Genomic DNA, 14,512 nt, shown 5'->3' on the forward strand with positions numbered 1-14,512 from the left:
AGACACTGGAAGAAGTTGCAGATGCCCCATCCCTGGCAGTGTTCAAGGCCAGGTTGGATGGGGCTTTGAGCAACCTGCTCTAGTGGAAGGTGTCCCTGCCCATGGCAAGGGATTGGAACTAGATGCTCTTTAAGGTCCCTTCCAACACAAACCATTCTATGATCATGTGAGATTTAACAGATGCATTGACATTTTTTTTAAATCGCATCTCTTTTAGAGAGGGTTACAGCACCTGAAGAGGTAGCAGGAGCTGAATAAGTGCTTAGCATTTATTAATACAGAAGAGTCCAAGCCTACTGACAATAAATGTTTCTTTTCTTATAAACAAACAGCACACACTTAAATGTTTTCTAGAGGATAAGGCATGGGCTTTGTTACCCCAGAGAGCTGCCCCAACCCAGTGGCAGGCAGACCTCCATCAGCTTTCACCCACTGTGATTTCTCTATGTTCCCTTTCTCAGTTATCAAGGACGGGATCAGATATCACAAACTCTGACACAACAAAACCAAAACAAACCAAGAGCATCCACTACACCACAAAAGAAATCCCTGGCTGACAAGAGTTTCCTTCCTCAACCTCATAAATTAGTTTTTAATAAGCCTCTAAAAAAGCACAAGTCTTTGACAAGGTTTCAAAGTCCAGGCTTTTCTGGCTGGACAGCAAGATGTCACACGTCTCCAAGTATAAAGAATATCCCCTCACTGAAGTGACTTAGACCTTCCCTAAGGGACCACAGCTCGCTCTCATGTCCAAACTTGTCTGTGCCTATGAATGTCAAAAACAAAACAACAACAGAATTAAAAAAAAAGCAGAAAGCAAGATGGAATTGAAATAGCTTACAGTCAGACTGTCCACTCCTTTTAATTTAGCAAGACCCTGTGGTCCACCCAACCTCCTAGAGAACTTACCTTCCATGACCACACGTTGACAATCATGTCGTGCTGGTACCCCACTGAAACAATGTACTTGGAGCTGGGGGAGAAGGCCACACAGGCCACACCATACTTGTGCTCCTGGAGCTCAGCCACCTGGGTTCGCTCAGCCACATCCCATACCCGAACCGCTGGCATGTGTCCGCTCTGGAGGGGACAAGAACAGACACAGAACAGGAAACGTAACCCCCAAGGTCAGTTCTGACAGATTTGAGCACGTAAATGCGTGGAGGCTTGGAAGAAGATGTCTGGATGGTGCATTCACAATAGGGTTAGAGGTTCCTTCGATTCTTTAAAGCCCAGGTTTAGACTGACAACCTAAGGAGTATATGCATTTCAACAGGTGTATGAAAGAATTAATACAATCTCCTCTGCTTTAATCCTTCTCTTATGCTACGCACAAAACAGCCAGGGACTAGAACAATATTTTTGATGCACATCCCTGATCTTTGCAATGGGAACTCACAGCCAGCTTATGAAAAGGATTATAATGAATCTTATCTCTGGACTCAGTGAACCAAAAGGGCCTCACATCATCTGGACCTAACGCAACGTGGACATCTGACACCTCAAGCTAGGTCATGCCATACAAAACCATGACATGACTGTTGTGATAACTATCACATGCCATTTGAGGGAGGCCTCTGGGACACTGGCAGCATCATTTCTGCCACAAAGGTAACACATGCGTGCATGCTGCCTGAAAGAGTAAGGGCAGGGTAGTGTCAGAGAAAAAGACATTGAGGGAACAGAGCCTCTGGTTTTACACTTGTTCTCCAGAGAAACAGAAAGTCATAGACTTCAGAAATACCATTTCAGCACCTTCTGCCAGACAATTACATTCTTTTGTTTAATTGTTTGTTATTAAACCAAAATAAAAGAAGGCACACAAGATAAGCTGAAATGCTGGCCAAAAATGTGCCTGATGGGCAAATCCTACTGAAGAGCCTGCTCGTGATTTCTCATTGAAGTCTGTCAAAACAGTAGCTTACAAGATAACATATCCATGGCAACATGGCAAAATGGTACCTTTTCTGATCAGTTTTAAGTAAGTCATTTGATTGCGTGGGAGAGGCAAGTCTGATCACAAGGAGAAGTCAAAGCTTTAAAAACTCAGAATTGTGCATGTTTTAATCGCCTGTCATGGTTTAAGCCCAGCCAGCAACAAAGCACCACGAAGCCACTCACTCACTCACTCCTTCCCCTCCCAGCCCCAGTGGGATGAAGAGGAGAAAACATAATGAAAAGCTCGTAGGTCGAGAGAAGGACAGGGAGGGATCACTCACCACTTTTGGTCACGGGCAAAAGACAGACTCAACTTGGGGAAAAAACAAAATCAATTTAATTCACTACCAATTAAATCACAACAGGATAATGAGAAGTAAAACCAAATCTTAAAACACCTTCCCCCCACCCCTCCCTCCTTCCCAGGCTCAACTCCACTCCCCATTTTCTCTACCTCCTCCCTGCCCTGAGTGGGGCAGGAGGACGGGGAATAGGGGTTGGGGTCAGTTCATCACACGTTGTCTCTGCCGCTCCTTCCTCCTCAGGGGGAGGAAAAAGGTTTTTCTTCAGTGTGGGTCCTCCGATGCCTGGAAAGGCTCGAGTTCTGCGTGAAGCACTCCCTACACTTGGGGCACTCATATGGTCTCTCTCCCTTATGGATCCTATGGCGGGTGACGAGGTTGGAGAAGTCATTGAAGGTCTTCACACAATCTGGGCACTTGTAGGATCATTGTCCCATGTGATTTCTTTGGTGGCGTCTCAGGCTGTTTCTCCAGCAGAAGGTCTTCCCACCCTCTGGGTATTTATGGGTCTTCTGTTTGGCATGGGCGACCGGCTTGCTCATGGCTGCGTGGGTGTTCTTCACACCACCCCCTTGTCTTGTCAGTATCTGCTCCTTCTTCCTCTCAACTTCTCCCCCAGCACCTGGGGTGGTTGTCTTGGGAGCTGGGAGCTCTTGGTGCCATCGTGAAGGACTTGCTGATGCCTCCTGAGGTGAGACCTCTTCCAGAAGGTCTTCTCGCAGTGTGAGCAGGGGTACAGTCTCTCTCCCATATGGATGCGTTGGTGGGTGATGAAGTCCAAGCGCCAGGAGAAGCGTTTCCTGCACATGGTGCAGAGAAAGGGCTTCTCCCTGGTGTGTGTCCTCCAGTGACACAGGAGGACCATGCTCTGCGTGAAGCTCTTCCCACAATACAGGCACTTGAAGGGGTTCCCTCCTGTGTAGATCCATCAGCAATGGGTCAGGCTGCTCCCCCAGGTGAAGATCTTCTTGTAGTCCACACACTTGTACACCTTCTGTGTTGAGCTACTCCTTGGTTGGGTTGCGCCTTCTTGAAGGTCTTCAGCATACGTCCCTTTGAAAGAGCATTTTTGAGATCTTCTTGGTACTTGGCTACCTTGCTTATGATCTGGGTGATGCTGAACATTGTGGTCTTTGCCCACCTTGGGGCTTCTCTCTGGGTCCTTCCAGCATCACCCTGTGCTCTTCCATGGGATGGGACTCCTTATTCTCGCTGTCTCTCCAATCACCTGTGGGATGTGGCGAGGGGTGATGCTCCTGGGGGTAGAGGGCTGCAGGGCGCTCAGTGGTCCCCGTGGAGGCGGATCCTCATGTGACCCAGATACAGTGAATCCTTCCTTCTCTTCCTCCATCCCTCCTCTTCCTGCTGCTCCTCCATCTCTCCTCCTTCTCCATCCTCCAACCCCCCAGCCAGCTCCCCAGTTATATACTGAGCATGACATCCCATGGTATGGAATATCCCTGTGGCTAGATCGGGTCAGCTGTCCTGGGTGTGCCCCCTCCCACCTTCCTGTGAAAGTAACTCCATGCCAGCCAAACCCAGGACATTGTCTTGTTCGAAAGCTTTGCCAAGCAACTGCTTGTGGCCTGGAAAAACGCCATGGTCAGATTTTAATGCAGTTGGTACAGTTCTCCCTCCTGCAAGGCAGAGCTCAGGTCTCAAGGTGGCTGGCAAGATGTTACAATGAGCTGAATCAGCTGCTCTTCAAAGCAATTGCTGTACTTAAACACATACATATGTATGTATGTATATACATAAATATATATGTTTCCCAGCAGCTTAGCATATACCCAAAGACCTTAACAAATTGAATTTGCATTTCATCATTTAAGAACTGCTCACCAAAAGAGAGCTCTGTGTGATCCCCATGGATGAGAAATCTATGCCCCCATCGGGAGAAAGAAAGAAAAAGTAAAAAAAGAAAGGAAAAAAAAATCAATTTTCTTCTGGATTTGAAATATATAAAAAACATTTAATATGTATGGTGGCCAAGGACTAACCTCCACGCTCTCCCTCCTGAAAAGCCAGCCATGCAGAAAACTAAGGTGTTACTAGGCACAATAGCATGAGGCTGCTAAAAGAGAGCTTGAAAAAGTGAACTCAGAAAGCATTTCCCTATGGGACAGAGATTGAACTAAGACAAGACTGCTGACACCGGCAGGGGACACTGCTACACTAAGTAATAACTCAAATGTCAGACACGTGGGAGGATACCGAAGAGAGAAATGGTTTTAAAAAATGGCAAGAGGAGACATGTTTTGCAATAAGGCAAAAAAAAGCTTTCAAGTATAACTGGAAAGGTTTTTTGGTTTTGGTTTTGTTTTTTAAATGTGAACTTGCCATTTACCCCATGAAGTTTCAAACTGAAAAGTTTGAGTTGTTAGTAAGAAAAATACCCACTTTATTTTCACCAGTTTTTCTAACCCACATGAGAAGAGCAGAGCACAAGAGATTTAAAAAAACAAAAGAAAAAGAAAAGAAGGCACCAGAATCATCAGAACTAAACACCAGGGAGAAAAAAACCATATATAGATATATATAAAACAATTTTAATATAAATGTTTTTTGTTACATTAAAACTTCTAGAGTGTAAGGAGGCATTAAAACAAATTACAGTTATAAAACCTCAAGCTTTCACTAAAAAGTTAATAACAACAACAATCTCTGATGATCTGATGGAAAATTTGTGCTTACTTTTTCTGTGTCAAGGTAGCCTCCATCCCAAAATACTGTTGTTTCTATCCTTGGTCTGATCCAAGCAGGATTCAGGCCCAGCTTGGGAGCCACCCAGTGACATGACAGCTGCCACCAGGGTGGCTGCACTAGGGACCTCTGGAGCAAACAGCCTCTGCCTTGACAGCTCTGACATAGGACTGTGACATACTTCTCGTCTCTGTGGCTGAGGCTCAGGAGGGGACCTGTTTCACACATGCTCCCTCCCCACGTCTTACAGAGACACAGAGACTAGTGGTAAATTACCATTAATCACACACAAGAGCAAACCGAGCCCAACCATATGGGGGATAGTCAGCATTTCTCTGGATTTCTAACATCCAGCAATTCCAGCCTTATGACACAGCCCATGTCTTGAACTTCTAATGGAGAACAGACACAGAGTGCACTCATCCTTACTCTTCCCCTTGGGCATGTTTGGAAAGGGGAAGCAATTGTCGCCCCCAGCCAAACATACAATGCCAAACCACAGGCACCAACACCTTCTGTCACCATTCCTAAAACTCCATTCCACATGCACTTTTCACTTTTTCCACAACACTGTTACTGGCTTCAGTTACTTCCTGAAATCCTAAAGGCACAATGCTAAACTCAGACCAAGATTAAGGACCATCCAAGTACTCTTCACTGATGCTAGAGTAGAGCCATGCTGCGTGTCCTTCCACTTATTTTCCCTCTACCTTCAGCCCACAAATGCCACCCCAGAAGATCCATCCTCCAAGCTGATGAGAGACAACATGCTGAAAAACTGCCAGCAGGAGCACCCAGAGCCACCCAAAACCCAGTAGGTCCACCCAGAGATGCAACACTGAAATAGATTTGTCTGTGTCAAGGCAGCTCACTGGATTGTTTCTTCTAACACCCTCTGCCCAGCTTCAAAATGTGATGGACAAGGTGTGCCCTCTCTCCTTTCACACTTACCTCTCCTGTAACCAAATATTTTCCATCTGGAGAGAAAGCAAGTGCTGTAATTGTTTTCCTAAAACAGAGAAAAGGACACTGAGAAACTTTTCCAACATGTGATTTCATTTCAATATGTCATGACTGGGGAGTCAGTTGGGATGAACTGGAAAGAGGCTAAAAATCACACATAATAGCCTGACACAATGGTTTTCCTTTACCAGAGGTCTAACGCTTGCCATGGGGATTCCATGCTGCCCAAGTCTCAAGCAGCATGCCTACAGCACCAGAAAAGCTCCAGAAGTTGAGGTTCATCCTTGTGCCTTTATTCCAGGATCATGTCCCAGTCTTGGCTTCAATAATAAGGTCATAGCTTTAGGTGGAGAAAAAAAAAAAAGCCAGATACCATGGAGTTCTCCTAAGATCTCCTCCATGTCATGCCTATTAGCAGTTCCTCATGGGACCTCAATGTTTATGAGGTGGTACCTCATCAGCAATAGCACCTCACGTTAGAAGGAGCTGGAGTCAAACTGGCAGGCAGCCTCTCCCCAAGGTAGCTCTCACTGTGGGGATTTAGCTTAGAGCAACAGCAGCTCCTGCACTTCACTCAAGCCATAAAAACCTTGAACTCACCTCCCACAAAAAGCAAGCCCAGCTTAAAATTTCACTCACCTGGAACTGTTTAGAATATGGTGTTGCTTATTTTTTCTAGGGTTGAACAGCACAACAACACACCTAGATGGAGGAAAAAGAAGAACAAAAAGAGTTGACATAACATGTATATAAAGAAAAACAAAGAGCTATCCTTGCTGGCAGAGCAGCAGCAAAAGCAGCCCCCAAAAGCTGTTTCATCCCCTTATCTCACAGACTGAGCTGGGGTTAACCAGAAATCACAAAAAAAAAAAGAGCAGCCCATGAGGGAATCACAAGTCTCTCCCGTATTGAGAAGTACCATGTGCTAGTACCATAAGTAATGCCTTTCTAACATCTGGGAGCCCTGAGTCTCTGATTGCTCAAGCTGGACAGAAAGGTTAACCATGGAAGTTTGTGCAACGGCCCTAATGGATTACATCCCCTGCCATAAAAGTGACCCTATGTACTGGGCACCAAACCAGCATGTCTACAACAGAGTAAGAAGGTCAGGAAGAAGGAAAGGGGATTTTTCAGAAAAGCTCTCGGGGGCAAAGAAGGGGAGGCAGGGAGGCTAAATTGCTGTGCCTGGCCATAACGCTAGACAGGACAGAAACTGTTGAGTATAGCACAAGAAGTGGCTGGCCAGTTGAGAAGTGAGACATATGATGCCAAAAACTATGGACCCAAGGGACGTATCTGAATAAACAATTTGCTCCGGGGCGTAGCAGAAATCTCTCAGCAAGATGAACCGCGAAAGCAAGCAGTAGTAGACTCCTGGTAAGGAATATAATCACCTCTACTAGGAGCAAAACAGTCGCTGACTGGGAGGAGAGGGAAGGAGAAGAGGCCCCACTTCCTGCTAATATTGCCCACAGCACGTTGCCTTGGTGCCTCAGCTCACCACAACCAGTCCCAGGTACTGGAGCCCTCCCCACTCTCCACAAACACCCTAAACACAATTTTTAAATACTCATGTAACAGCATTTGTCTCGTAGCAGAGAGCAGTAGCAACACATGGCCCTTGCTGCCCCCTCCCAAAAGCGTAACTGTTAAGTGACTAAAAGGAGGTAGAACAGCAATTGCTCTGATGCCCTCATGCCCTATCTCTCGCTTCACCTCTAAAATAGAAACTGTGGTTTTCGCCTGTCCCTCTGCTAGTACGTGCTGCCAGAGCTTGGAGAGTCCTGGCTCCTCCTTCACCGCGGCACCAGGGGAGCACCGCAGGATGCCCCTGCTCCACTGCTAGCAGCCTTCGACACGCCGAGGGCTTCACTCACGTCACCGCTGCGCTGGGGCTTGCCCGCAACGGGTGCCAGGCTACAGACGTCCGTCACGGGGAGAAACGCGCAGGGTAGAAGTAGGGGAGTTGGCCTGAAGCAGGCAAGCAGAAAGGCAAAAGCTGAGGCATCACAGAAACCTGTTGCAGCACCTCACCTACAGACCTCACCAACGTTTCAAGACAGGCGGTGCACACTGAAGCACAGGACTAAGCACGCCTTGGCACCACGCTGCGTCCTTCCAGGCCACCCTCCACGTCCCCAGCAGCAGGCAGGGCTAGCAGTGCTGCAGACACAGCTCAGGGTTGACAGGGACCTGCGATGTCTCTGGCATCTCCTCGCCTAGCCCAGGCAGCTGCTCTTTCCCTTGGTCTGACCGGACTATGCTGCCAGAAGCAGTGTAAATTTTGAAATGGAAAAGAGAGCAGAAAGGAGGACAGACGAGCCAACACCTTGAGCTCAGAGTCCTTGGCTGAAGCTGTCATGCTCCATTAACATCACTAGCTTAAAGTGGACACCATCAGAGGGTACCAAAGCTTTAACCTCCAAAGCACCAACCATTCACAAGATATGCTTCCCCCTTCCCTTTAGACTACTCTACTCCTCTCCTCCCATGCCATTCTACCTACCTTTCTCCAGTCATACCCTGCCCTGAAGGCCAAGGCAATAAAGGCACCAAACTTTCTTGATAGTTAAGGCAGACAGCCATGGTTGGAGAGGTAATCTTGTGGAAGAGCAGGGAAAGTGTAAATAAGCAGTTTGTTCAGACTGGGATTGATCCTTCTGAGCTTTTTACCCTGGGGAACCAATCTGGAGAGTTTCAAGCCAAAGCTATGCTATATATTTCTGAGGGATTAGTGTAAAGAAGCAGGTGGTTTGTGATCCATTAACAAGTCAGAGGAGGTTAAGCCTCGCAAATCACAAGATATGAAATAGGAAGTTAGCAGATGTGAAAATCTATCTAATCCCAAGCCTCCGGCTAATCAGAAAAGCAAAGCAAAACCCCATTATGTGTAGTTGGATAGGGTTAATGGACCAAAATCCCGCGGAGTTATGACAGGGATGAACTGTGCTCAAAATAGGCTTCATAAAACCAGAAAGAATAAAATAAAGACATGAAATCCTGGCAGCTCTTACATTTAAGTTTCTGTTTTATTGTGAGGAACTCTGCAGAAAAACAGGACTTCAGAGAAGTGAGCGCAGTCTAAAAAACACAGGAAAGATGCAAAATACAAACCATCGTCTTCAAACCAGGCAAACAAACCACTTCCTAGAATAGTATAGTGAACCACTAAGGTCCAGGGCTTTGCCATTATTAACTTACATGACAGAGCCTTTGGCCACTTACGATCACGAATTTTAGCTCAGTTGCACTCCAGAGCAGGCTGTCTGCTGGCAGGCTTCCTCCTCCTTGCCAGCCCTCGGCCAAGTCCACAGCCCACAGTGAAGGCAAGAGCCACTCGGCTCACACACCAAGGCAAATCAACAAACCGGTCCAAGACCCGCACAGCTACTAATGCCAGAGCAGCCATCACAAACATGGGCATTATAACTTTGTCTTAAGACGACCCTATGCTCAATTCACTGAGTTAGACCCATAATTAATGAAGTCTATCTGGAGGGCAGGGAGGGCAGAATAAATCACAGTGTCTCCTTACTGGTCAGCAAGCATTGATTTCATTGATTCATAGACTCAATGAAACAAGATTGCATGTTGTTCCACTGAGTGGTAAGCTAATAACTAACATAACTTGGTAATTGGTTATGACCTCCTATGCCAATAAAGTCATTTAACCAGGATAAACCAGTCTTCTAAAGTTGCTTTCTTAAACTAGCTGCTTCTCAACAAAAGCTACCCCACTACTATGCTACCCCATGCCATTTTTCCACCATCACTCTCCTGTCTGCCATACACAAGGGCAATGAAGACCCCAGCCAACTCCAAGGACACCTTATTCAGCCAGATGGCAGGCCACAAACTGCCAATCTTACAGTATCACAGATACTGTTCTGGGAGTCAGGAGCACCCAACTTTGAAAACTGGCTTCCTCTCAAAATGCTTGGGAAGGTTTCTAGTCCATTCCATCCTAGAGAGCACATCTCAACAAGCAGAAGTTAACCATTTCTAGCACTTCAATCTCTTCTGAGTGTTCAGGGTGGCCTCAGTTGCCTGCTCAGACACTCACAGCTCAGCTTAGTGTGGCCCCATAACAGCTCCTCCACCCCACGCAGCCAGCAAGTCGTTCTCCAGCAGAACCTGCAGCGGGTTCCCCAAACAAGGTAGCTCAAAGACCATTAGTACTCTAGGCGTGCTCTGTTTTAGCAAAGGAAATTGGTCTAGCAAAATAAAGGGAATGGAGACACTGAATGGTCAGATCACTGACCCACCTACTCCACACTGCCTCCAAGTCCAGTAAGGCTACCAAGCCCTCAGGGGACTCAAAGTATCTACTCCTTTCCATTTATGCTGGCTTTAATCTGACAGCAGTTAAAATAATAATTACCATGGAAAATTAATTGTATACAAGAGCATACACCCATCTATCCATCCTCCACCTTTGTCTGCTCCTTTATAAGACTGCATTCAGTATGCCACAGCCAGAGGGATGGAAAGGACACAAGTGAAGAGAGCACATCTTTCTGTTCCTAGCTTCCAACTGTGGATGTAAACCAAGCAAAGTACTTCAAACCTGCACTTCTATAATGGTCACATCACCTCTTCCACCTGCCCCACCCCTTTCCCAAATTGAAGCTTTCAAAACAAATTCAAGTTCTCAAGACACGTTTGTCTGAAGAGACCTTTTTAAATGCTAGTGCCAACACGCAAACTGAGACTAGCTCCAAAAGCACCTCACATGGGACCTACAGAAACACTGACCCTGGCGCGCACTAGCTGTTTAGAAGGTCAACATTGTTAGCACCCTTGTTTCAGCACAAACCCTACCTCCTCTGCAGCTGTGGGCATGGCTTGACGACTACGGCACCTTTTTAATCCACAAGTATATTCTGATTTCCAAGACGTTTATAGAAACTATTCACTGCTGTATGAAGTACTGCTGTACAAACCATTTATCAGCCAGCTGAGATCAAGTGTCCTGTTTGTTTGCACGCTGGTTCCTGCAGAGGCTGTTGGCAATGGCATACCTATTTAAAGGTATTATTTCTAGGTCTATGATGCCACTCTACAACGTTTAAGTATACCTTCCTGATGCAAGCAGGTTTTAAAAACAACTTGGCTGTGGAATCTCTCCCAGTTCTCCTTCTTGTGGGACATTCAGGTAACCTCAAACGCAAGGGAAGGACAGAATCACCTCTCACAGTGATGTCAAATGTTTTTGCAGACAACCTGAGCTCTCTCCATCAGGGACCCCATTTGGGACAGCCAACAAGAAAGTGGTGAAAGGTTCCTTGCAGAGCTTTCCAAACCTCCATGAAGGCACAGCCCTATCTTATACATGCACAACTGTGCACCATATATGCAGATAAAAAGCTGGTGGTGTTTCAAAGGGGGAGAGGAAGGGGGGGGAGAAGGGAGTGTCAGCAGTTTCCATTGGCTCCAGCAAGAGGGAAAAAAACAAAATATAAAAAAGAAGCAATTTCCCTAAGCTAAATATAGGAGCAGGAATGGAGAGGAATCGGACGTCAGTATCACATTTACCCGAAGTATCTGACTCACTAAGTCAGCAGCAGTGGATCACTCCATGCAGCTCCCCCCACCTTTACTTCTGTCTTTTCTCCTACTGGCTTCACTCTTGCTCTTCCCAAAACCCTAGTTCCTGGGCATTTTACTCTTCTCATTGTCCTCTTGTTTCCCCACACATCCCTCTAGTCTCAGTTGTCTTCCCCCAGCTACCTCCTTCTTCACCTTTCAGTAAGCTAATAAAAAACAGATTTGTGCAGAAGTCAGTTTTCCTCTTTCCTTCTGCAGGCCACACTCCCCTCCAGAGAGCCTGGGAAAATTAAAAGCCCGTGATAGCATTCCTTTCCAAGTTATCCATCAACTCAGTGTTGCCCTATCTTGTGGGACATGTGACAGGAGGCAGAGTTCATGGGTCAAGTCCTGCTTGGGTCAAGTCCTCCTCTCCTAAATGCATGCAGCCTATGCCATAAAGAGGATGCTGTATGGAGGAAAGAAAACTCCATTAAGACATCAAAACAAATGTTGGCTTTCTTTTTTCCCCCACAATATATTCCTTTCATGCTGCTGCAAGAGTAAATGAAAAGGGCAAACAGTCCCATCCCTTCAAAATCGGTCCATTTCTCAATTTCTGGCTCATACTCTGCTCTCTTCCCCCCACCCAAAGCTATTCAAATGAGAGCACAATAGCTTCCTACGCACTAAATGCATGAAAAAGAAAAAAGACATTGATAAGAACAAAATCTTTTTTACACTGCACTGGTTGCCAAGGGAAGCTTGATCAGAGTGAAGCAGTGTCTACAAAAGCTGGTGTTAATTTTCTCTGTGGCAACTCTTCCTGCCAAAAAGCTTCTTTAAATCATAGCCAGTACTGGGAGTGGGTTAACAGCGATGAGAGAGGATGTGCATGCTGACTATGTAACTGAATAGGTATTTTCATGCAAGCTATATTAATTAACTGCATGCTGAGAAGAAAGATGTGTCTGTTGAGAGGTTAAGATTTGGGTGTTCCTGCCTGAGCAGAAAAGCCTTTGGAGCTCCCTGCACCATACCATGACCAAGAAGACTTGAAGGGTGGGAGTCAGAGATGGAGCTAAATTCACGCTTCAGAAACCAGCACAGGCTAATGAAAAGCTGCAAATGCTGAACTAGAAACCCACTGTGAAAAAGAAAGAGATTGATACATTTAGAGTGTCGCTAGGCTAACAGAGAAGGAATTTTTGATTGCCAACCAGGGATGTGTTTGTTCTGTTTAAAAGGCTGGGTGGCACCCCAAACCTGCAGGAGTGGGAGCTCAAACACACCACAGAACAGGCTCTGCTCCGAAAATACACAAGAAGAATGGCCACACCAGGCCAAACTAAAGTCCAACATCTTGCCTCCAGAAGCCCAGGCCTAAGGAAGAACAGGGCAGATTTTAGAGGTATTTGTCCAGGCTCTTCTTCCAGCCTCCAGAAATTTGACGTTCAGAGATATCTTAAGCCAGTGGGCACCCATGCACAAGAAGAGGGAGAACAGCACAGTAAATTGAGTTTATAAGAAGGCAGAGCAGAACTGACAAGAAGGATTTGTAGGGATAATCCCCAAAGGGACAATGGCACCCTCTGCTCCCCCCACCATTTCAGCCTATTGAATTCACATCACCCATTGCACTGGCTGATAGGGCAGACGTGTTCAGCACAAGGGAACATGAGATGAAGGAGCCAAATACCCTCTGTCTCTGTCTCTGCCCAGTGTCATTTGCTTTGCATAACCACAGGATAGTGCTCCGATTACTTTCCTCGGCTGAGGTAGGGTAATACCAGCAACAGCTCCCTCCTCATTCAACTTTCAATGGACTGAGACAGAAGAGCAAACCATGCAAGAGAACAAATACTACATCCCCAAATATGGGAACCTCAAAATGCCCCCCCCCACACCCCTAAAAAAACCCACCAAGTGTCTATGTGATCTGATGACATCCAGAAAAACAGGCAACTGCTATCCCCTACCACCTGGCAAGGATGCTGCCATCCTCATGATCTTCTGCTGCCAGTGTGGTTTGTGCCTGCCTACATGTACAAGCTCTGCTGCAGGTGAGGGGACAGGGCCCAAGAAGCAGCTTCGCAGCTCCTGCCCTTATCAGGGCCTTATCGGGGCCAACACAAACTCCTGCCGTGCACGGCCGACAGCTTCCACCAGCAGCTCTCAAGAGCCCCTTTACACCTGCCAGACTCTAAAACAACCAGCCATGTATCCAACCTCAAGCTGCAGATGGCAGAGAACAGATGCACAGATCTGAAAATACACACAGAACACTTTAAAAAGACTTTAAAAAACCTCACACATAAATGGATTAAAAGATCCAATAAGAAGCAGAGATTGTGACTGTACACCAACCAGTCCAGGCCTCTCTTGCATACACATAAACACCACTGAGGTTTCAGCTTTACCAGGAACAGAGGAGAAACTCTGCAGGAGTCTTCCTGCCCACCTCCTACCAGAGCAAGGGAACTGCCTGCCCACAAGGACTGGCTGCAGTGATTTCTAGCAGGTCCAGCCGATCTTACTGCAACTTATCCTCGCTGCCCTGGAACTACCACACATGGAAAACTCCATCTTAGCACACAAACCTCCAATGCTAGGTTATTTCAAGGTCTCTTTTTAAAGGAGCAGAGCAGAAGAGGGAAGAGGAGGAGTTTTAAAGTCGGCAACCCTTCTGACACTGGGCAAACATAAGGCAGAGTGATGATTCAGGAAAACAAACTCTGACTCCACGCTTCGCACGAAATGGATGCAGGGACAAAAGACAGCCAGGGTCCTGTCACCCGCAGGGAAAGTTGTGCGCAACTCCACAGCAGCCACGCTGGAGCCAGAGACGCAGCAGTAGTGCCCTCAGGAGAGCCATGGCTTTTCACAGAGCTGCACAATAAGGAGGCACCTTTTCTGGGAGGCAAAGAGCTAAGCCAGACAGAGATTGTGAAAGACTTGGGCAAGAAGAGCGTGTGGGGAAAGCAGAGGGGAGAAACAGGCTCAGAGGAAAACCACGGAATTTAAACCAGCATACCAACTGGGAATCATTACAGTTGCAAGGAAGATGAAAATGATTCCTG

At 46.6% G+C, this 14,512-nt stretch overlaps 1 protein-coding gene across 5 annotated transcripts in view; it reads right to left on the reverse strand.

Annotated features, from left to right (window-relative positions):
* Window positions 1–14,512, reverse strand: part of MAPKBP1 (mitogen-activated protein kinase binding protein 1) — a 107,712-nt gene that overhangs the window by 45,385 nt on the left and 47,815 nt on the right. For all 5 annotated transcript variants that reach the window (XM_075030672.1, XM_075030668.1, XM_075030669.1 and 2 more), the window contains 3 exons: window positions 6,546–6,608; window positions 5,895–5,952; window positions 910–1,080 (listed from right to left, as the gene is read on the reverse strand). In XM_075030672.1, the coding sequence (XP_074886773.1) occupies window positions 910–1,080; window positions 5,895–5,952; window positions 6,546–6,608 (292 nt within the window). The remainder of the gene's footprint in view (window positions 1–909; window positions 1,081–5,894; window positions 5,953–6,545; window positions 6,609–14,512) is intronic.

This window comes from Buteo buteo, chromosome 6 (genome assembly GCF_964188355.1).
Source record: "Buteo buteo chromosome 6, bButBut1.hap1.1, whole genome shotgun sequence".
In the NCBI taxonomy this organism is placed as follows: domain Eukaryota; kingdom Metazoa; phylum Chordata; class Aves; order Accipitriformes; family Accipitridae; genus Buteo; species Buteo buteo.